General features: G+C 38.9%; 2 protein-coding genes across 2 annotated transcripts in view; one reads left to right on the top strand and one right to left on the bottom strand.

Moving 5' to 3' along the window:
• Positions 1 to 14,949, bottom strand: part of adam19a (ADAM metallopeptidase domain 19a) — a 75,526-nt gene extending 60,577 nt beyond the window's left edge. Inside the window, exons 1-2 of the mRNA XM_034303978.2 lie at positions 14,507 to 14,949; positions 3,582 to 3,664 (exon numbers count right to left, since the gene is read on the bottom strand). Of these exons, the coding sequence (XP_034159869.2) occupies positions 3,582 to 3,664; positions 14,507 to 14,630 (207 nt within the window). The 5' untranslated portion in view covers positions 14,631 to 14,949. The remainder of the gene's footprint in view (positions 1 to 3,581; positions 3,665 to 14,506) is intronic.
• A 5,392-nt stretch (positions 14,950 to 20,341) lies between these two features.
• On the top strand, positions 20,342 to 24,732 carry rwdd (RWD domain containing 4). Its single transcript, XM_053233657.1, has 7 exons — positions 20,342 to 20,552; positions 21,877 to 21,957; positions 22,970 to 23,079; positions 23,351 to 23,501; positions 23,601 to 23,709; positions 23,814 to 23,863; positions 23,978 to 24,732. Exons 1-7 carry the CDS (start codon positions 20,529 to 20,531, stop codon positions 23,993 to 23,995), a joined length of 543 nt encoding a protein of 180 aa, XP_053089632.1. The 5' UTR covers positions 20,342 to 20,528; the 3' UTR covers positions 23,996 to 24,732.
• Positions 24,733 to 24,903: the final 171 nt, after the last annotated feature.

Below are 24,903 nucleotides of genomic sequence, written 5' to 3'. Positions count from 1 at the left end.
AACAAGAATGAGAGGCAGCATGAGAGAGGATATTATAGAGAAACAGAAAGAGAAGAACAAAAGATGAGCAAAGACAGATGATTACAGTTGCCAGGAAATGAGGCACCAAAGTAAAATGTGGAACTGGCTTTTATTAACAAGAAGTCATCCTATGGCTCACATTAACAGTGATGAGAATTTTTTTGTTTAAGAAAAGTAATAAAATATTCAGGGACATCTGAGATGGATGATATTCTCACAAAGTGCTCACAAAAGAATTGCTTATTATTTTAAAAATGCAATCTTTTTAACAGCACTGCCAGGTTGACATTCCGTAGTCTGTACTCAGTGTGTTTTGACCACCCTTGCTGAAAAAGTGTGTAGCTATCTGACTTTGAGTCAAATATGTTCACATGCTTTTTTTCAGTTCAGTCATCACTATGGACAACACACTATGCTGTGCAGCAGTGCTGCTACAACTATTCATTCATTCATGTCTAAGTAACCAGTATATTCCAGTCAGGGTCCACCGCAAGGTTTGATGTTTTGTGCGTGCTGAGATGCTTTTCTGTTCACCACAGGTGTAAGGAGTGAGTATTTGAGTTGCTATATCCATCGTGGCAGCTCAAACCAATCTGTCCATTTTCATCTGATCTCTCATATCAACAAGGCATTTCCACTCAGAACTATCTCTCAATCAATGTTTTTTGTTTTTCACACCATTCTCTGTAAACTCTACAGACTGTTGTGCGTGAAATTCCCAGGAGATCATCAGTTTATGAGATATTCAAACCAGCCTGGTACCAACATCCATGCCACGATCAAATTCACAGAGATCATACTCTGTGATCGCACTTTCTTCATTCTTATGTTTGATGTGAACATAACTGAAGCTCTTGACCTGTATCAGCATGATTTTTGCACTGCGCTGCTGCCATATGATTGACTGATTAGATAACTGCATGAATGTGCATTTGTACAGGTGTTCCTAATAAAATGGATGGTGAGTGTATATTTTCTAATCCATTATGTTATATTTTTGGTTGCTTGGAGCGCAATATTCACAGATTCACAGTTACTGGAGTCCAAAAAGTCAGCTTTCTCTGATATTAACCTGAAACAAACACAAAACCTGGACCTATTTTCTACATTCTTCAAAATGAATGCAAATTAATTCACTCCTTTCTCTTCATGTTGTGTGTTTAGGTGGGTGTTAGGTGACACTACATTATCTGTTTGGTGCAACCACTTGTCTTTTCTCATCAAAAGCATACACACATTAGTTATTCAAAGTTGCACTTGACAATGACAGTGACATGTCTGGCACTTTTCTCTTTCCAGGTTTCAAGTCAGCGTGTTTGCAGTCATTTCTTTGCAAAAGCTAAAAATTACAAAGGCTGCTTTAATACTGTTAATCAAACACTGCCATGTACACTGTACTGTAGTTAGCTACATATCTCTGAAGCATAGCTTTAATGTAGTTGAGATACCTTTTTGTAGAATAACATAACTACATTTTAAATAATGGATGGGACATTATGTGATTTTGCTTTAGTAAGTGCTTTTTCCTAGTCAAGGTTGTGATGGAACCAGAGCCTATCCCAGGACCACTGGGACCAAGGCAGGAAAACACACCCTGGATAGGATGTTAGTCCATCTCAGGGTACCATGCACACACACACATTCACACACTCACTCACACCTAGGGTCAATTTAGCCTAGCCAATCCACCTACTGGCATGTTTTTGGACAGTGGGAGGAAACTGGAGCACCTGCAGGAAACCCACACAAAGAGAACATGCAAAGCTCCACACTGACAGCAACACAAGCTCAGTCCTTGGTCTTTTTTTTTTTTTTTTTTTAAATATTTTCTAAAAACAAGATATTGCCAAAGCAGAACCAACGTAACTTTCTAGTTCATAGAGTTAGGAGACAACTGGGATGGTCAATAAAAGTGATGACAATAAAAGTGTCTGTATCTTCATTCCAATAATGCCGCTGTTAACCAATATGGAAAAAGTGCTGGGATTAACATTGTTTAGCTGTTTGGTTTCTAATCAATTTACTCACACTATCTCAATGACAAAAGGTTTTAAATTTTGTCAACAATTTCAACGAATTGTTGACAAGAAACAAAATAACATGAAGGATGTTAACTGCACTAAAAACCTGTGTGAAGTTGGCACAGTGTATGATCAGAAAATTAAAGTATTTCTGTTTGTTCATGTGCTGGATAAGAAACAAAGCAGCACAATGTTCTGGTGGAAAAGCACCAAAAATTTGTTATTTACTTCTTTATTTTTTTTACTTGTTCTTGTAGTGATTGCCAATTCCTCCCCATTATCTCTCCCCTTTCACACAACCGCTAACAAACAACCAGAGGAGGGTAAAGGCTGACAACGTTCTCCTCCATGTGCACCCTGACCCCTACACTATGCTGCTGGATCTCCCTCAAATGACAATCTGCAAATGAAGGTGTGGCCTGGACTTGCAGTTACAAGGAAAACAGCTGCTTATTAGTGATTTCTTGCAAAGGTTAAAGAAGTGCAAACTTCTTTATCACTCTGCTCAGCTATTTCTTTTAGCACATGCTACCAAACCAGGGCAGCAAATGGTGAATACCAAACCCAAATTCATTAAAGTGTACACTACTCAACCATCACCCAACCCTGTCTCTCTCACACACACACACACACACACACACACACATTTACTTACCCACACAAGTGAACAGATGCACAGTCATGGACTGACCTCCTCCTCTTCTTAGAGGAAATGTCATGTTTATCATAATCAGTAAAGATGTGTATTTACACAAATGTGTGTTATGTGCCTTTTATATACATACTCTCATTTTGTCATTCAGCGTCTTGGTTAGCTTGACATTTCCACGTTGTCTAGAGCTCCAAATCAGCACAAATAGGTTTGAAGTACCCAAAGGTCAGCAAATCAATACAAGTGAATATGTCAATGAGGAAGGGGAGGCTATGGCGACATGCCAGAAATGATAGAATTAGTTATCCACACATCCACAGATCTCTCTCTCTCTCTCTCTCTCTCTCTCTGTGTGTGTTGATATTTATGCATATTTATATTTGCCTGTAAATTCCCATTTCTTATCTTGAAACAGAAACCTGTTGACTTCCCTGTGTGCAGTAAACACATTGCTCACAGGAAACCATAAAAACATCTCTTTTTCTTGGAGAAAAAAAGAACAGTGAGGAAGTAGAGGACAGGCCAAGACAGAAGTGCCCAATGTTGGAAAAAGGAGAAAAATAGTGCAGCAACGAAAGCAGAACATCCCTACCATAGGGAGAATAAGGTTGCATACATTTGGCTTCAGTAAGGCAAGAGTTGAATACCTCTGCAATTACATATCCAAGAAGGGTTAAAATTAAACACAATTGTTGTACTTTTCATCACTTTTAACCCTCATTTTCTCCCAATTTGGCAAGTCCATCCCATTAGCTATCTCTCCCCTATCACACAACATCTACTGAAGAGGGTGAAACGTGCATCTTCTGAGATACCTGAAGCCAGCCACTGCATCTTTTCAAAAAACAGAAGTTCACTGATTAACTGATCGAGCGTTTCAGCCTTACCTGCGAAGTCGTTCCTGGGTCTTTGTGTACCATGGTGTGGGGGATCCAGTGAGCCGTCACTTTCTGTCCTCGCTCCTTCCATGCTGAAACAAAGCCAAGATTTGTTTTTTTAACCCAGTAATATGTTCATATGGACTTTCACGGATGCGGATCTCTCTTTTCACAACCTATGTAGCATGCTAAATTTTGAAATAATAAACATCACTGTTCCAATTACTGTGTCTATATTTATAAAACATATTTGTGGCATATAGACGGACAGTGGGCTGACTCACTGTCTGGCACAGATTCATCCATAATGTTCATTAACAAGCTTAATTAACTTAGATGCTCATCAGCTCTGAAATGAAACGTAATGAAAGACAATGGGTCAAAAAATTGCTTTTCCATTAATCATGGACAATTAAGGGAAGTACGGAAATTATAAATCATTTCATAATTGTCTTTCAACTTGTGTGGGCTTGTGCAGTAAACACGACAGCTGAGACCTGGGGATCCGTACAAGCCCAATATTCAGTATTCTTTTCAAGCCTCTCTGAATATCAACAACTTGTGAAAGATGTAAACAGAAGGCAAGGTTTGTGCTCAGGTTACCATGGTCTAAGGGATTTCTTTCTCTCTAGCTCTTTTGTCTGTCTTCCTATGACAGTCATATTTAATGTGCGACTCAAATGGCCAAGAAAAACACATAAACAATCCGCTCCCTGTCTGAGCTCAGGCCTATCTGCCCCTTGCAGCTATTCACTCAGGGCTGTCACTGGCATAAATGTAGAAATATAAGATCATTACCTTCCTTGAAATAACCATTTATGGGCCAATCTGATGAAATACCACACCAACTGAAAAGATAGCGATGGAATTGATCGGAGAGGGGAGTGTGGATGTCTCTCAATATACATTTCATCTCTTTTCTCATTTTTTCTTCTTTTCTTCTGATCATAAACATCCTTTGTTGCATCTGTTTTCTATATTCATATAGCATCAAGACTCCATTCACAAACTCAATTCAGTTTTATATGCTCATAGCTTGTTCAGCAATATACCCTGTCAAAAGTCAGAGCTTTATGCCTCAATATGACCTGTTGCTCGCCAAACAATAATCCACAGACTTCATCATCATAGTATATGTGCTCTGCTGAGAAAACCATCTAGAAAACTTTATAGGTATTTAAAAGAAGCATTTACCATGAGCTATCACGTGACACTGTGCCACCAAAATACAGATCAAGAGAGAGAAAATTCAGAGAAGGCCAAAATAGGATTGGGGGCAGCTGCTACTTAACAGAGAAAGAGTGAAAGACTGACCTTTCTCTGGCTGACACATCCATAACCCCAGAGCATTTGATTGTGCACCAGATTCTACTGGCCGTCTCTGAAGGAGTCTTACTCCTTTGGTCAGAATTTTCCATTACACATCTTAGGTAAAATTCAGTAATCCCTTTTCAATGAGGAAGATAAAAGTTGTCTTTTTTCCTTGTTTCAGTGGCCCCTATTTATACTTTGCATTTACATTTGCAATCTGTGTCTGCTGGATATTAATACCCAGATAACAAATGATCCAATCTTCCTCGCGTTTATACCGGATGTTCTGGTCATCTGCATCCTGTCCATTCTATGGCAGCAGTGGACTGGAAGAGATGGTTTTCAACATTTGCATCTTAGACAATGACTAGCCATGTTTGCAGCCATTGCAAATTTCGCATGGTCCTCTAGAATCGACTATGGGCTCTATTTTTGTGATCACACAAGTGTAATTTGCCAGGTAATGATGGCGTTTTGCCGTTTTGGTTGGACGCAAGCCAATTTTTTTGTTTCTATTTTCACTGTCATATATTAATGAGCTGCAATGACATGGGTGAAGAGGCACAAAAGAGTATGTGACAGTCACAATACAATGACGGAGTGGGATTTCAAACCTATTTTGGTCCAAAAGTGTGCGTTACTGCCTTCTCCTCCAAGAACCCCTCTTAGCACAGACAAAGGGATAAAATGGTGTTTTCCTGTCCTCAAGCACAGCATTATAAATCTTGTCCCATTTCTTACAACCCAGTTTTGTGGATGTTTATTATTTATATCGCCCCACGTCAACAAAAATAGGCCATTCATCCACTAAACACTAACTAATACTAACTAACAAATACAACAGATTTTATTTTATCTAACAAACTGCTCACCTTTGTGGCTACTAAAGGTGCATACTACACAATTGTGGCTAGTAAAGGACAATTCATACAAAAGGATTTTACAAAGCACCTTTTTTTTAACACACATAAGTGAAGCATAAACTTCATAGAAATCCATCTAAATCCCCTAAGAAACAACATCACTCAAGTCCCAGATACTATTGCTGCATTAAAATGACACATTTATTTACATAGTAGTTTGCAGTATCAATGCTGTTTGGATATCAATAGCATTATCAGTCAGTTTTGCACTTCACACAATGTCAAATCTCATCAAAAAAAGTTTTGCCACATTTTCACTTCCTTTCTCATATGACCTTCTTCTGGTGCGCTTTTAGGCCCGGTCACTAAAGATGATTTCAATATTATCAAAAGATCCAATAACTTTATACAGTAAGTGTCTACATAAAACTGTAAAACCACTCTGTTCTACTCAAGATCCCCTCTAATGTAACTGCTGCTAAGATATCCTCCTACAAAGAAAAGCTGAAAACTTCTGCATCTGATCCATGCAAGCTCCATAACATTTCTTCTGCTCTTCTCAACCTCCCTGACTTTGCTACCTTCTTTGATGAGAAGATCTGCCAATCTTTCCCTTCTTCCCCTATTCCTACACTGCACTGTCCCTTTTCAGATCTCATTAAGATTTTTTTTCTCTTTCTACAGAAGCAACCCTGAGGCTTCTCTTGTCCAGCAATCCTACCGCATGCCTGCTGAACCTCAACATCTGGCAAAACTTCATCACTTCTATCGTAAACAACTCAATAACATCTGGTCATTTTTCTAACTGACTTCAAGACAGCAAGAGTTATATCCATCCTGAAAAAGCCCACACTAGACACCCCAGACATCAGCAACCACTGACATGTATCACTTCTCACCTTTCCTTCTACAATTACTGAACATGCAGTATACAGTACAGTCAGTTGTTTCTCTTGCTTACCCAAAATGACCTCCAAGATCCTAATCAGTTTGGCTTTAAAGTGGCATTCCACAGAAACTGCATGTGGCATTCCACAGAAACTTGTGGCTGTTACTGAGAAGCTTCATGCTGATGTATAAGCCAAACTATCATCGATCCTCATCCTCGTTGACCTTTCAGCAGTCTTCGACATGGTTAATTATAAGGCTCTCCTGCCCATCCTCATGAGTCTTGGAATTAGTGGCAGAGCATGGCAATGGTTTGCTTCTTACCTGGAAGAATACTCATATGATGTCATGTGGAGATGATCCACATCTGCTCCACACAGACTCTCCACTAGTGTCCCACAAGGTTGAGTGCTGGGTCCTCTTCTGTTCTCCCTCTATGCCCACTCTCTCAGTCAGGTAATATCCTCACATATCAACTAACTCCCCACTTTCCTCTTTTGAGTATGTGTGTCTGCATGTATCTCAGCATGTCTGGTGGACATCTAGTCATGGATGGCAGGTCATCATCTGAAACTAAACTCCAGCACCACTGAGCTGCTATATTTCCTTGGAGATGCACCCACATATCAAGATCTTGATTCTCCCTGGAGATTCCATGGTCATACAGATCCAAAAATGGACCCCCACTTATCTGAAGGCACTTATCAAACACCACATTGCACCACAGGGCAGTTAGACATGACCCACCATCCTTCAAGATAAAAACAAGACATGCATCAAGACTCTTTTCTGTACTGGCACCCAGGTGGTGGAATAAACCTTCCCTGGATGTCTGTATAGCTGAGTCACTGGCTGTCTTCAAATGAAGACCTCTTCACTAAGCACTTAAATGAGGACTAAAAAGAAACATTGCCTTGTAGTGTTTTTGTTGCTTGTTGTACTAATTCCACTCTAACAGGGTTTTAGCTTGATAGTACTCTTGGATCCAGACCTGTTTGTACTAGCATGAGGATAGGTTTTTGATAAAGACCAAAAACCACTGCAACTCATTCTGGTCTGGCAAATGTTGTAAATGCAATAAGGTGTAAATTAGGGCATTTCTCTTTCCCTCTGTGTCTGTTTGTCTCTTTCTTTCTCTCTCATTGCTCTGAAAAAATAGCTCACATTATTCACTAGTTCAACATCTTTTGGACCAAAATGAGGGCAAAGGCAAGCTCATGCTGAATTACAATGAAATTATAATATGCTCAACAGTGTTAGTTTTTACAGAAGTTCTTAACAAAGAAAGCATGCTATTTCCAGTTCTTGGTCAAACCAACTAGTGAACTAGTGTCAGTTTCTGTCTCAGGAAAAATATTTGCACCAGTAAACACAAATGAACCCATACTGAAATTTACAAATAGACCAAATAAAAAGATCCAAAAACACATAAATTCGTAACTCTCTAGTGAAAGCTTATTAAATGCATAAAGCAAGTGCATTGTGATGATTACCTATTGATCAACAGCACAGTCTTCATTAAATAGCAATGAGATAAATGGACAGGGCTATTCCAAGACTCTACTCCCTGCTAGATCCCTTCAACATTACCTAGATATCAAGTAGACAGAAAGAGAAAGAAAGACAAGAAGAGAGCTAGAGAAAGAGAGAGAGAAAGAAAGTAATTCATGCTCTCATGCTTTTCAAGCACTTCCTTTTTAACATCCTCTATGAGGTGGCTGAATAACAACAGCAAAGCTGTCTGCAAAACAATTACCTCGCGCTTCTGTTGCACAGTCCAACAGAATTTAGTCCAACTATTTACCATATTATATGCGTTCATTTATATGCAATATGACATAAAACAAAAACATAAAGCAAAAACAATACAAAAACAATTTAAAAGGTATGCTGCCCAATATGGCAACATTTCATATAGCATGGATTTGATGCTGTCTTAATGCTGCATTAAGTGCTGTATCAATTTGTGAGCTCTGTGGCCTGAGAGAATGGCCTGAATTAGGTATCATGAGTGGATGGCCTAAATAAAGTTTGCTGCAAAAAAGATGACCTGAATATAATTTGGTGTAAGAAGATGGCCTGAATGCAGTTTGGTGCGAGATTATAACCTGAATGAGGCTGGGTGTGAGACAATGGCCTAAATGCGGATTGGCAAGAAATGATAACCTGCATGTGGTCTGGTGATAGAAGGTGGTCTGAATGAGGTTTGGTGTGAAAAGATGGACTGAATGAGGTTTGCCGTGAGAAGATGGACAGAATGAGGTTTGGTGTGAGACAATGGCCTGAATGAGGTTGTGTATAGACAGTGGTCTAAATGAGGATTGGTGAGATATGATAACCTGAATGAGGTTTGGTGAGAGAGGGTGGTCTGAATGAGGTTTGGTGTGAGTGGTTACCCTGAATGAGGTTTGGTGGGAGACGATGACCTAAATGAGGTTGTGTGTGAGACAATGGCCTAAATGAGGATTGGTGAGATATGATAACCTGAATGAGGTTTGGTGAGAGAGGGTGGTCTGAATGAGGTTTGGTGTGAGTGGTTACCCTGAATGAGGTTTGGTATGAGTGGTTACCCTGAATGAGGTTTGGTGTGAGTGGTTACCCTGAATGAGGTTTGGTATGAGTGGTTACCCTGAATGAGGTTTGGTATGAGTGGTTACCCTGAATGAGGTTTGGTATGAGTGGTTACCCTGAATGAGGTTTGGTGTGAGTGGTTACCCTGAATGAGGTTTGGTGTGAGTGGTTACCCTGAATGAGGTTTGGTATGAGTGGTTACCCTGAATGAGGTTTGGTGGGAGACAATGCCATGAATGAGGTTTGGTGAGAGACGATGACCTAAATGAGGTTGTGTGTGAGACAATGGCCTAAATGAGGATTGGTGAGATATGATAACCTGAATGAGGTTTGGTATGAGTGGTTGCCCTGAATGAGGTTTGGTGGGAGACAATGCCATGAATGAGGTTTGGTGAGAGACGATGACCTAAATGAGGTTGTGTGTGAGACAATGGCCTAAATGAGGATTGGTGAGATATGATAACCTGAATGAGGTTTGGTATGAGTGGTTGCCCTGAATGAGGTTTGGTGAGAGAAGATGGACTGAATGAGATCTGGGGTGAGAAGATGGACAGAATGAGGTTTGGTATGATGGCTTGAATGAGATTTGGTGCAAGATGATGGCCTTAATGAGGTTTGATATGAGTGGATGGCCTGAATGAGGATTAGTGTGAAACGATGGCCTAAATAAGGTGAGAGATGGTGGCCTGAATAAGGTTTGGTGAGAGAGGGTGGCCTGAATGAGGATTAGTGTCAGTGGATGGCCTGAATGAGGTTTGGTGGGAGAAGATGGTCTGAAAAAGGTTTGGTGAGAGCAAGTGGCCTGAATGAGGTTTGGGGTGAATTAGGTTTGGTGTGAGAAGGTGGATTGAATTAGGTTTGGTGGTTGTTGAATTCGATTTGGTGTGAGAGGATGGACTGAATGAGGTTTGAGGATTATGTAAGATGATTGACTGAGGTTTGGTGAGAGAGGACAGTCTGAATGAGGTTTGGTGAGAGAGGACAGCCTGAATGAGGTTTGGTGAGAGAGGACAGCCTGAATGAGGTTTGGTGAGAGAGGACAGCCTGAATGAGGTTTCATGAGAGTGGTTGGTCAGAATGAGGTTTGGGATGAGACAACGCTCTGAATTGGGTTTGATGTGAGAGGATGGACTGAATGAGGTTTGGTGTGAGAGGATGGACTGAATTAGGTTTGATGTGATATGATGGTGATATGATGAGGTTTGCTACAAGAATTCAAAAGGATAAATTGGATGAAATTGTCTAATGAAGACTGACTGAATGAAGCTGTTTCTTTTATGGTTTCCTGGGTCCACACTGATAGATCACACTGCTTTTGTTCCTCCAGAAAAAAAGATCCCAGCCCTATTTTTCTCTCTGTTTATCTGCAGAATAACATTTTGTCTTTTTTGTCTCTGGTCTCTGTTTCTTTTTCACTATTTCATTCTATCACTTCCTTCAGCATTATTGGAAAGATGCTGGTACACCCATAATCTAGTCTGCCTAATTCAGTTTTCACTTTCAGCTGTCAGCAGAGCTATCAAAAAGCACAATACCACAGTCTGCACATCCACCTGTACAAAGGAACAAGAAATACATGAACAATTATTAAAACAAAGTTCTTCCTTCATAGAAATATTATAGTTGAGCATGTGGATATGTATGATAAATACACCACATGCAGGTTCTGTGATGAAAAGGGATTTAAACACCATGCAAAATAATTGAAACTGAAAATAGAATTTTATGGAATATTCATAAAATAAGGCACTTCAAAACTGGTAAACCAAAAGAAGACTTCATGAAAAGAATACTGTTACAATATCACTCATACAGTGACTACTCTCACATGGCACATCTAATATCTATTGTCTGAGAGGGTTTATGTAGTCATTATCTTGAGGGAAAAGTGCCATAGGCCAGCAGCTAATGGAACATTCCAGAAATTAGGGGCTTTTTAGACATACTGATGAAACCCCCCCAAGTCATCCATCTTGCTTCTCATCGCATAAACATTAGGCATATCAATGAGTAGTGGCACCATAGCTAAATGGAGCACCAGAGAGCTCTATGGGAAGACTGCTGAAAAGCTTGACTATTTATTCTGTTTAGCTCCGTAATGCTATGCAAATGTATTAAATAAAAAAAAAGGCACGAACCTGAGCTATTATTATAAATGCATTTTGCGGCCAATGGAAAATAGAGAGGAAATAATATATGGCTCATTTTGAAACATGTCGGTAATGGCTTTCTAGCTCTTACCCTAAGTATGGCACATACTTGTGTCTGTATAAGGGCACTTGTCCTATTTTGAAATTCCTCTTGCTCCAGAATAGTAAAGTATGCATGCAGAGAGCGCTGAGCTCTGTAGGCCTCACTGAATGAGTCAGAGCAATATACCGCTAAAAATCCAACTGCATAGCAATCCTATGAACAAGTTCTTGAGAAACAGCAACAAATCATTCTAAAAGATGCGTCACCGCATTATCAACCTTTTAATAAACATCATGCTTGTGATCTCTGGCTCATCTCAACATGCTGAGAACAAAGAGCTCTAGACGCCTTGTGCAGTAATCACTGTGATCGGCGTAAAGCAATATTCCATGAAGCAGTCAAGGTTTATGCTAACTGAATGCATAATAGATACAACCTTTTGTAGGTGTGGTCCACAAGCATGACAGATAACATCAGATAGCCTTGTTACAAATGCATTAAAAGGCAGGCGCAGAACTTCAATTTGAGTCCCAGAGTCCCAGGTCAAATCTCAGGGAATTGTAGTTTATGTACAGTGTTGAATATGTCGAACAGGAGGCGAACTTGTATGAGGAAATGAACAGGACAGGTGGGAATCAGAGACCAGGTTCTTGAAACTGAGAGTTGCCACCATGGAGGGAGTCTAGCAACACGCACAGAAAAAGCCTATAATGAACAGCGTAATGCCTGGCTCATATAGATCTTTTATAAAAATGGGAAACATAAGACAAAAGAGCCAAAAAATGGTCACTGCTTACTATACACCAGCATATACTGAGTACTGGTATCAGTATCTGATTGGTGTATAGTAATACTCAGTATCTGATTGGTGTATAGTAAGCAGATACTGAGTATTGGTATCAGGTATTGATGTTAGCCTGAAACACTGAATCAATGTTTTGAAACCCCCCTGAAATATTTTATGACTGTTTCAAATGCTTATTCATGGGTGGTGATCATAATACACATACAGTATGTCAAATAACAATGCTGAACACAGTAATTGAGCTATAATGATGTTCACAAAAGGTCAAGAAATTGACATTAAGATCCCTTAGTGTCTCTTAGTTTGTTTAATCACATTTAAATAGCCACCAACTGAATGTTGAGAAAAAGGATTAACCAAGCGGGATCATGCATTCTTCCTGTTTCCATTTGAAAGCTACTAGCCAGATAGCTACCCCCTGAGCATATGGATATCAAGGTGAAAGCTGATAAAGTACTGGTGGTCTACAGCAGGAGGAGAAAAAGAAGGTAGATCTGGTTTTAAAAGGTAAGATTTTAGTCTCCCCCAATTACCAACATGTTATTTCCAGTGGAACAGTCATAATGGTATTTTATTTCCTATGCCTATTAACATTATTGAGACCATTCCTTAATAAGACCAAATAATTAAATGACCACCTTCACTTTTACTACTGTCTGGCAGCCACCCAAAATGCAGGAGTGGTGCACACTTATCAGTTTATCTGTACAGATCATGCTGTAATTTTATTTAGTGTATTTCCTCATCCCCCTAAAATTCATTCAAAATCCAGAAATTTCAGTATCTAAATGGATCCGACATATTTCCCAATAATTCATTGTTTTGTATGCTATAAAAGAGTGTGATGTTGATTGACACCAGACATCATGCACATGAACACACGATGCAGTTTGTGATTTGCTTTGGATAACAGGCTCAGTTACTAAAAACAGGAAGTCAGTTTCAGGTCGGTATCAAGGTTGAGCTCTGATACTGGTATCGGTATTAAAAATAATTTAAAAAATAATTATAATAATTGGATCTGCATATTGACCAGATTAGGAAAGCTGGCTATACTAATTTTAACTGTAACTCAACACACTGATTAGAAACTCTGAAAAGAATTAGTCATGTATGACACATAATCTGGTGATAGTAGGCTAGTACCATCAAGTTAAATGGAATAGGACTTTGACTGAATGTAAACTTTAGGCTCAGAGTATCTGACTGGGGTGACATGGTGGCACAGTGTGCAGCATTTCTGCCTCACAGCTCCAGGATGTCGGGTTTGATCCTGATTTCAGGTCTGTGCTTGGGTCTCCTCGTCTTTGCATAGGTTTGTTAGTAAGTGTGAGTGTGAGTGTGTGTATATGGTGCCCTGCTATGGAGCATTCCCACCTCTCACTCAGTGTTCCTGGGATAGGCTCTGGATCCAAAACTACCCTGACTAGGATATAGTGGTTACTGAAGATGAATGAAAATCTGACTGCATCAGACAATGGTAGAAAAGAAATGTAAAAGAAAGAAAGAAAGAAATTCAAACATCAAGGTCATTCTGAGAACTGGATTTCCATTAGAACTATTAGTGCACTAGAAGACAGTGTGTAGACAACAGTGTGAAATATCAGTCACCATGTAACTAATTAGACTAATTGCAGATTTACTCATTTGCAGACCAGAAGCAGCAGGCTATAACCCTCTCCACCACATCGCCTAATTTCGTCATGACTTCCGTCCAGCTCCGACTTCCGCGCTATTCACTTCACTGGCAATCATTCTGGAGGATGGAGAAGGCATTAAAGGGCCACCAGCTACCCCGGTGCTCTTTTATTACCCTCCACAATGCCAGCAAGAGCCCAGGGTTTGTCAACACATCCGTCTATAAATAAAACTAACCAAAATGGTCAGGGAAGTGAGTCCAGTGTCTCACTACATTCTAACTACTTAATAGTCACTACTCCTGAATGGCTTTGTGTAGGCTCGAGCATTTCAGTACCTGATTTTGGATTCTTTATGCCAGTGCACAGTTCAGAAAGAGAAAAGAGAAAAGAGCTAGAGGAGCACAGCTAAAAGTGGGTACCAAGCCAGAATAAAAAGCTGCGACTTGTTCTGTTATTCATCCTTTTATGGCCAGGCGATGGACAGAGCTTGCTGTATCCGTGTAAAGCCAGTATTTACTGAACACTCATTCCCTTAAAGTGTACTGAGAACAGCTGCCGGCTCTTCCCCACTAAAAAACTTCAGAATCCGGCGCGCAACTGGTAGCCGGGAACTTTCCAAGGAGCGGAACAGTTAAAGCAAAGCGAGCTCGGAGTTTTTCTTACCTCCTTCCCGGAGATTAGCGTCCGCTGGTCCTAATAAACTGCTCACGAGCAGAAGAGGCAAGACAGCGCGCGCGTTTTGTGCCGACAGGACAAGTCGCTTTTTCTGCCTGTGTTTGGTATACATGCCTGCTCCGGTCTCCGTGTAGCGGACTGCTCCTCTGTCTCCTCTCTCTCTCTCTCTCTCCCTCTCTCCCTCTCTCTCTCTCTCTCTCTCTCACTCTCAGCCCCGCCGGTGTGAGAGAAAACTAGAAATGGATCTAATGTAGAGCTCCAAGAGGAGAGAAAGCCATGCCGAGTAGAGGTTTAACGCACACGCGTGACTGGAGACTGGCGTGTAACCCCGCAGAGCAGAGCGCGTCACCCGCTACACACACACATACACACACATACACACACACACACACACACACATATATATCCGCGCCTCTCTCTCTCTCTGACACACACACACACACACACACACACACTGTTTCTCTCTCTCTCAGACACACACATCAGCGCCTCTCTCTCTCTCTCTCTCTGTCTCACACACACACACACACACACACACACACACACACACACACATCCGCGCCTCTCTCTCTCTCTCTCTCTCTCTCTCAAGTCAAAAGGTTGCTTTATTGGCATGACAAATATTAATATTTGTATTGCCAAAGCTTGGATACAGACTTTGGGAAGAAATTAGAAAATTACAGAAATAAATAAATAGAAACACATGTACATACAGTCAAAAAGATACACTAGTAAGACATCCCTGAGGAAAAGAAAGAAATAATAAAAATAAATAAATAAATAAATATAAATAAAATAAATACAAAGAAAAATAGTGTATCTTTCTCTCACACACAAACACTCTCTCTCTCTTTCTCTTTCTCTCTCTCTCACACACACATGTAGCCTATAACTTTTTTATGTGAACTGAGTCAGAACAATGCAATCTGCTCTGCATGGAGCCGTGGTACTCAGACTGGGGTATAGGACACCCTGGGGTCTGTGAAGCATAGCCAGGGGGTCCATGATTTTTAATTTAGTTACAGTGGAGAAAATCACAACCCAGCATTAGGCTATCACACTCATTATAGGCTATTTATTAATGAGTTTCTTTGGTTACTAACCTATTTGAGTGGACACTTGAATTGAACAGGTTTTATCAAACCCTGAATAAATCAAAATCATAACTGTACTTGTGTACAGCGTAATTTGGTGTGACTCTCTCACAAGAAGCAACATATCAAAAATGATATGTTGTCGAAATAATGTCAACTTGAATCTAATGATAAGTTTAATACAAATGTGTTCTGTGACTGGAAGGTTTAGAAATAAATAGCCAAAAATAATAATAATGTGCATGTTTAAAAACTGATCCTAATATATAAATAGTTGGATTATATTCGGAATATAAATCTGTGCTGAGGGCTGAGGGGGTCCATGTGTTATTTTTATTTATATCAAAGGTCTAAATTTAATATCTAAAGTTTCACCTGTATGGATTTGCTTATTCCCTTCAGTAGTTCACCTGCATCCCCCAAGGCGGACACACCCCATAGTTTAAATTCCACTAGTTTATGGTATGCTCAGTATCATAGCAATATGCCACATGATGTGCTATTATGGATAAATATGTAACACACATAGATTCCCTAATGCAGGGGTTCTCAGACTTTTTTCAGCCAAGCACCACTGCAACTGTAAAAAAATTTCCATGGTCCACTTCGGTACAGATTTACATACATAATCTATATATTAGCCACATTGTTTAAATATGTCCAATTAGAATTTGGCTATTTTTGGAGCTACTGAGAATTTTTCCTGAAATTTCCACCAACAGAACACATTAGGTCCAAGTGACTATTTATATGCCTGCTTGTTTCTGAGTTATTTAAGTTTGGATTAAATGTATTCAATTCAAGGAACCAGTCAAACAAAGGCTCTGGGTTACTGATCAGAGGGTCACCACCAAGCTGCCACTGTTGAGCCCTTGAGCACGGCCCTTAAACATATCTGCTCCAGGGGTGTCGTATCATGGCTGACCCTTCTCTGACCCCAGCTTTCTCACAAGCTGGGATATGCAAAGAAAAGATTTTCGCTGTAATGTATATGTGATGAATAAAGGCTTCTTCTAAAACAGGCTAATAATAATTACAATGTATTTGATAAAGGTAGGTTATTATTTCCAACACTATAATAAAAAAGCATGCTATGCTTGATGGACCTCATTTTCAGAGCCACTGCCCTAATGCACGCTAGTGAAAGTATAACAGTAGCATGATTTAACATTTGCTAACAATAGTTACCATAACATACCACAATAAAGTCATGGTAATATCATGGATTAGAATTTGACCATAGGAATTATAAAGAACTCACTGGATAATCAATCATTCATTTTCATGGACTGTTCTCTTGTGAATAAAACTGTGTTAAGTAAATTACATTAGACCGATTTAACATTAGATCATGGATGCATGGATGGTTTGCTTGCATCTTTCTGAGACCAGAAAAAATGTACCTATGTGTATGAATTGTGTCCTACTGGGTGTGTGCATACCATAATTAAAATTGCAATGTTCTAATGAGTGAAGTCATTTTCACTGAAAAACACATACAGTGTGATGAGCTCCAATGCATCCTTATCACATTGCGATATATAGAACAATACAGGGTCTCTGTACAGAGTGAAAATAGCACACAGCAGAGAGCAATGTGTGAAATCAGAATTTCAGCTGAATGATAAGTGCAGAATGGAATACACAGTAAACACACACAATAGTAACTCTACGGTGTAATTTATTGTGCTGAAAAATAGGAAGACATAATAGATGTGAAAATAACTGCAAAATTACATTCTCTATACGTGCCTCTTACATTTTCATTTTATGTGAGGTCTTGTAGGAAAAATAATACCAGCATACAGGACCATGCTGTGGGAGAACCAGTCATTTTAATTTAAATGGCCCATTAGCAAACTCTGTTCTGTCTTGTCCGTGGTGGGAATATCTCATCTGACCGCATTAAACGTAGAGTTGTATATGATCTTGTCTCACATTCGTATGAGGTGTGTTGTTTTATTGTTGAGTTTGCAATACAAAAATCTGTTAATAACCAGGCCAAACATATTGAAAAGGGTCAAAGTTACCCTTTTTTATGCTGATCAATTCCCCCTAATCAAATCCACTGAATATCGAGAGAACTGGCCCAGTTGATTATAGATCATTAGTGAAAGGGTGTGTGCTAACGTCTCATATATTATTATTCATAGGTAAACAAAGCAGCCATCATTGATCTTGGTTGCCATTAGGCTATTAGATGGGCTGGTTTAGGCCAGGGTGAAGTTAAGGTAAATAGGCTGGAAACTGGATTATCAAATCAGAGCTGCAGTTTGGGTTGCATTAGGGCTGTCAGACTCATGCAGTAGGAAACTTCTGATCTCAGCTTTACACACTGGGTTAGCTTAACACTAATACGGGACTGAAAGAGGATAAATTGAGACATCCTTCCACAGACATCTTAAAGTTGAAGTCTAGGCATAAACTAAAAATAGTCTACAGAGTTCACAGTTCACTATACAAATGTTCCACACAAACATGTGCAATTGGCTTTTATGCTCTAAATCATTCAGTGTAATAGACTATTTGTACGTGAGTGTACACCATATAAAAACTGACAGTTTTAGACCTGCTTATTGAGATTTTCATTACTTCACTCTATGAAACAGTAACACTATAGTGTACCAGGCTATAGTAATGTTTAGCAGATGTAGTAAAGACTTTAGTAGTACATGTAGAGGTAGGAAAACTGCAAAAGCTCCAGAAACAGAATATTCCGGATAAACGACCTTCATCCGGTAAGCAAAATATCCAAAATCAATAGATGTTTAAAGCTGAACATTCATTCCACTGGGTTTACTTCACTTCATTGCCACTGCAGAATGCTAACAAAAACATCATTAATGTTATGCCCTTTGCTACTGAAGTGTTTCACCACTACAAATGAGAAATCTTTCAGTGGTTACTCAGTGGTTAATGGTCTGGGCTGTCGATGAGAAGGTCATGAGTTCAAATCTCAAGCACCGTCAAGCTGTCACCGTCACTGGGCCCTGAGCTGCTTCAGGGTTGCTGTATCCCGGCTAACTCTGAGCTCTGACCCCAGCTTCCTAACAAGATTGGATATGTGAAGAATTACGCTGTAATGTACTTGTATATATGACGATAGAGGCTGTCTTTCTTTAAAGCTGATTTTCTCTTTGGTCCCTGATGTACAGTTGATTGCATCTACTGGACATTTCTTTCTGCTTCAGTAGCACTTTTTTTCTACAGTTCATGGTGGACTTGTGTCTGAAATGTCATGATTTCTCTGGAGACATACTACACAGCTATTTTTAACCACTATTATAGATGCTTTCACTTGTGCAAGACTATTAATTGAGTTCAAGTGATTCCAAAACAAACAAACAAACATACATTACCAAATTCTGTTTTAAACACAGTAATAAATAAGTCAATTGCATTTTTTCCAAATAAAAAAAAAGTCTGAACTGCACCTGGAAAGATTTTTACCTGGCCTTGGGTGACATCTAGTGAGTATTCAAGAATATTGCACATGTCTCAGAATTCATTCATTCATCTGCAGTAACTGCTGGATCCTGGTCAGGGCTGTGTGGATCCAGAGCTTAACCCAGGAACACTGGGTGTGAGGCAGGAATACACTCTGAATGGGATGCCATGATGTTACAAATCTATTTTCCCTCTCCCAAATGAATTACATAAAATGATACATAGACAGATGAGCAATCAGGATTAAGCAGAATAACTCAACTGTCTTGAACAGACTGCAGAGCATCTGTTATACACAAAGTTCTTCAAGTAAGGTATGTGAAGCACAACCAGATGGTCCATTTTATTGATTTATTGATTTATTGATTTACATTTAAAACATTTGTTACAGTGGTGATAATCCCAACCCAGCATTTTCAAAATTATCATGCATGTGGAATCTAATCACATTTTTAATAAAAATTTGTTCTATGAGTGGCCATTTCATAAGTGAAAAAAAATAAATAAAATAAAACTCTCTTGAACCAATAAATAGTCACCAAATATATTGTACACATTTATATATTAAATATATTACACATTGCTGTCAGGTGCAAAAATAAAAAATAAATAAATAAATAATAAAAAAATAAAAACCCATAGTTCTTGCAGTAAAAAGAAAACAGGATTTTTTTTGCACTGCGCTGCTGCCACATGATGGGCTCATTAGATAACTGCATGAATGTGCAGGTGTTCCTAATAAAGTGGACGGTGAGTGTATATATACTGTATATATAAAATGTGTACTGAGGGTGTGTGTAGAATTTATTTTACACTTCAAGAGGTCCCTGGCTGTAAAAACTTTGAGGACCCATGATCTATGGGATGATTTATGGAGCTATGGAATTATGAAATGAAAAACAACATTATGAAAAAAAAACCTGTTATATAATTTAAAAAATAAATAAAAAATAGTTAGTGTGAAAATGATTATGATGCAATAATATTTTATAATCATAATAATGACATTATTATCAAAAGTATAAACATTATTATAAAAATTATTATAAAAAATATTTATCTGACATATTTATATATTTATTGCTGTATTTACTCGTTTTATTATTTATATCATATTTATTAATCCATTTATTTACTTAAATGCATAAATTTTACTGTATTTATGTTTATTTACAGCCTAAAACGCCATTCGCTGCTGCTCTCCCCGCTGTGTGGTGTGTGGAGTTGAAGGTGTGGTTGTTCTCCGGGGCGCTAGGGGGCAGTGATGAGTCTCTCTGCTGCTCACTGATCAGCTCTAACTCTGTGGTGCTGCGGCCGGAGTAGAGCCTGACAGCTAATAAAACAGCCGAACAGCATGAGTTGTTCAATCTGGTTGTATAAACCTTGTTGTAGTTATAGATTATCTAAATAGGGTATTAGGTTTGATAATTAGACTGAAGCGAGTAGACTGGCAAACTGATAAATAAAACATGACTGCTAACGAAGAGCAGGAGGTAAGCGAGTGTGCTAGCATTGTGGCGAGCAGGCTAAGGCTAACTCCAGGCGCAGAGCCCTAAATAAACTTGTGTGAGGTTCAGGATGTTCATTTGTTCTGGGGTTGTATATTTTATTTGATGTCGACGTTATTAATATGTTACACCTGAAGCTGTGTTACTGTGTTTGGGGGAAACATTTCATGTTACACTGCCTTAATACTACAATCCAGTAGCAGTATTATTATTAGTATAATAGTGTTATTAGAAATCAGTATTATTATGGACAGACTTAGTACATAAAATCGATATGTTTTCAGAATTTAGAAGAAGAAGTTTCTGTACATCACATACACACACACACTATATATATATATATACACACACACACACCTTGGATGTGCAATTCTATACTGACAATACTACATTAGCTATGTATGACACTTTAGTGTCATTAGCTAAAGTGTCATATATAGCTAATGTAGTATTGTCAGTATAGAATTGCACATCCAAGGTGCTGGATATAAAAGGAGAATAACAGGAGCCTAAACAGAACCGTGTCAGACTCCAGATTGTTTTTTTTAGTCTCTGAAGAATTTCTGTGTACACCAGCATACTGGTATCAGTGTGATCAAAACCAGACAAGAACTTGCCTGTCTAACCGAGCCGTGATTTCAAGCTTGTCAGTTAAACCCATCAGAACCAAAACACAACCATATCCACAGTCTATTCTCTATTAGATTCTCTAATATGATGCTTCTAGAAAACAGACTGCATGTTTGACACCATGATTGTTATTGCTACTTAGAAAAGAATAACGCTGTTGGACAAAACCTTTAATGCTGTGTGGAGAAAGGCATGTTGGAAAGATCGGACAGGACAAAACTCACTGAGAAGTTCTTGTGTTATGTTGCATATTGGTATAAGGGAATTTTAGCCCTAATGATCTCTATTTCCTCACTAAAGAAGTTGGAGAAATTATTGCTATTAACGTGTGGAGGAATTTGAAGTGATCAGTGATCTCCTGTCAGACGGAGAGGAAACGCTATTGAGCACTTACATCAGCGATGTCCGGTCTTCTCTGCAAAGGGCCGGTTCCAAACAAATTCATTAAAGAGAAGTTAATTATTAATTAATAGTTAATTAAAGACCAAGATTGACTAATTAAACAGATGGAATCAGGTGTGGCTCCTGCTTGGTTAGAGCAGAAACATTCAAATGAAACTTAAATGATAAATTTAAACAAATCTCATCTCTGGTGTGGTGTGTTGAGAAATTGATGTGTAACAGGCAGCTGATTATTAAATATTTGGTTCTTACTGATGTTTGTTCACTTTTCTTGTAGATGGAGTTGGAAGCTCTGAGGTCAATTTATGAAGGGGATGATTGCTTCAAAGAGCTGAGTCCCATCTCCTTCCAGTTCAGGGTAAATGTATAACCTGTATTATTACCAAGGATGGTGTTATTGTGTAAAATGGAGGGTTGTTGCTTTAGGCTGATGTTAAAAGGAATTTGCGCATCATCTCTTTTGAGAAAAGGTTCCTAGAATTTTTGTTGGCAAATGAGTGCAAGATTATTCAATATGCATGGAACAACTTCACGCATTCGACACACACAATCACACATTTCATACTCACAAATAACAGAAAGTGTCATAGTGTGACTGGATGATAACACAGGAATAACATGTAGTAGATGCAATACAGCATATTGCTCATACATATTGAGTATAGTGTACTAGTGTGTCTGTTTTCATGAAGGTAGGAGAAGGGAGGTGTTTTATTTTTTATTAGACATTTCACTTAGTGCTGAGGTTTATCATGTTGAACAGTAGGAAACACCTTCTCTGTGTTTTACCACTTGCTTGTTCTCCTTCCTTTTGTTGTTCACAAGAAGTACCTTTTGAAATTTGATTATTGGCATGTAATGTAGGAAGAAATTCTGTTGAAATGAGTATGCTTAGCTTATAAACTCTTCTCCTGTCTCTTCTTCTGAGTACAGTAAGGGTGTTTGATCTGTATTGTGTTGGAATTTGTCCATAGTAATATAGGGCCATGCTGTTATAGGAAAATAATCAACACTGGGGTGGTGTGATGCAGCCTGACACAATGTGAATTATTTTCCTATGACAACACATTGCTGCAGTGTTTTATCCTATTATACCACAGCAATTTGCCAACAATGAATTTTTTTTATTCATTAAAACAACATGCTTTTTATTTCTTCTATAGTCCTGTGTAATGTTGTGTTATAACGGGTATAAGAACAGTCGTTATTTCACCTGCCTGTTTTTCTCTCTCTTTTGAAGAAGACCAAACTTTGCTTTGAGCTGTTCTGTTGTAGAAAATCAATCAAAACCTTCTGACCAATCCGAATCATGAATTCAACAACGCTGCCGTATATTACTTTACAACAGCTCTGCCTGTGATTTTCTACAGATCGGAGACCTTAACGAGTCAAAATCATTCCTGCTGGATGTCTCATGGCCAGAGACGTATCCTGAAACCGCACCTCTTATATCCTTAGATGCCTTTTTCAACAACAGAATGTAAGTGAACACATCAAATATGATAAAAGTCAAAGTAATCTTTTGTTGTACTGATATTTCACGTGTGAAACTCGCACCTTTTCTGTGGGCACGTTACAAAAAAATGATAGAATTGTAATTCTGTTCAGTTGTCACAAAGCCCAAAGGCATAATGCAAACCATGGGAACCTTTTTAAACAGAGGCTGTGCATGCAGCAAGGGAGTTGTTATCTTTCTGTTCACTCCACAGTCTCCGACTGTTCATTGTACATCTGATCTTTTTGAACTTTAGCTCCCCAGAGACCAAGCAGGTAATAATCTCCAAGATGCACGAGCAGGTGGAGGCGAACCTGGGCGGTGCCATGATGTACACTCTGTTTGAGTGGGCCAAAGAGAACCAGGAGATGCTGATGGAGAATCACCAGCCTGTAGTGTCTGCTGTGGTCAGTGCAACAATACAGCTACTGTCAAACACAGCATTGAGAGTTAATGATGGTTAACTTTATTAAGCCAAAATCAATTTCCTGAACTGTTTCATTTAGACCCTGACTTCTAACAGCGATGTAAACAGTCCCGTCTCCGTCCCTAAGAAAAAGGAGAAGAAAGAACAGCTCACAAAGGCACAGAAAAGGAAAATGATAGGAAGAACCGGTAGGCCTTCATACTTCTCGATCCACAATTTTAGTTTCACATTGCATTATGTGGAAGACGTGTAATCCATAGGCAATAATTTGATTTCATATTTTATCTGACAGATAACAAAGGTGAACTGCCCAGAGGTTGGAACTGGGTTGATGTTATCAAGGTAATTTGATCACCATAAACTAACTCTGACTGACTGAGTTTGTGTACTTTAACATGCTGACTTGTGTTATTTTCTCCTATTCATATCCTGCTGGGTTCTTCCTCTTTCGAACAGCATGTGAGTATGCTTTAAAAATTTTTTTTGGTAACAAATATGTACTGTTGCTCTCATTTCTTCATGCATTCACACCTCCATTAACCGTCCCACATTCTTAATGACTAATCTCTGTGACAGCTGAGCAAAACAGGAGGAAAAGAGGACGGCTAAAGAAACGGCTCTTGAACATCACATATTGAAGGAGAGCCTGATGGACTGATGGAGAAAGAAAGTCTACCGGGACTTGTTTTTAAAGAAAGTTGAAATGAACCATGATTTGGATGAACTGGTGAAGCCGTTGTTTGTTTGTGATGCGGAGGCACATGAGACGAGCATAAAATATCCTCTGCCAAAATAATACCTCCAGACTAGATTCACAGAAGTGACCGCAACAACGAGCACATGCTGTGTAAACAAGAACGCAGTGAAGTGTTTCAGTGTGTACTGAGGGCAGACTCGCCTCCTGCGTCTTCACTACCCCAGGTTACAGGTCAACTAAGCAACCGATTGATTAGTATTAAACACTCTGTGTGGACAAAATGGCAACATTGACAGTTTATAGAGCTTTGTGGTTTGAGCAGGTGAACCTGAGTTTGTATTTGTACCAGTTTTTAGCCTGTTTTTTCTCCTTTCTGTAATTTATTGTGCATATTTTTTGACACAATATAACAATCTTATGGAAGGTTTAATACGTGTCTGTACTTATTTTATATGAACAGCAAAGAGATTGACATCTTGTGTGTTTTATTAAAATGCAAGTAATTATGTTTTGATTTTGGTCATTAGATGTGTCCCATCTTTTTGCAAAAATCTAAATGTCATCAGATATGAAAGAAAAGTATAATTGACAAAGTTAAGATAGAAAATACACTGAGGTGCAAAGTTTATCAGCTACACCTTCAGTCATTTTTATGTTTACAGTGTTTGCTAGGGATTTTAGCCAG

Source organism: Pangasianodon hypophthalmus, chromosome 4 (assembly GCF_027358585.1).
Source record: "Pangasianodon hypophthalmus isolate fPanHyp1 chromosome 4, fPanHyp1.pri, whole genome shotgun sequence".
NCBI lineage: Eukaryota > Metazoa > Chordata > Actinopteri > Siluriformes > Pangasiidae > Pangasianodon > Pangasianodon hypophthalmus.
The sequence above is the reverse complement of the archived record's forward strand: the minus strand, read 5'-3'. Positions and strand labels throughout refer to the sequence as shown.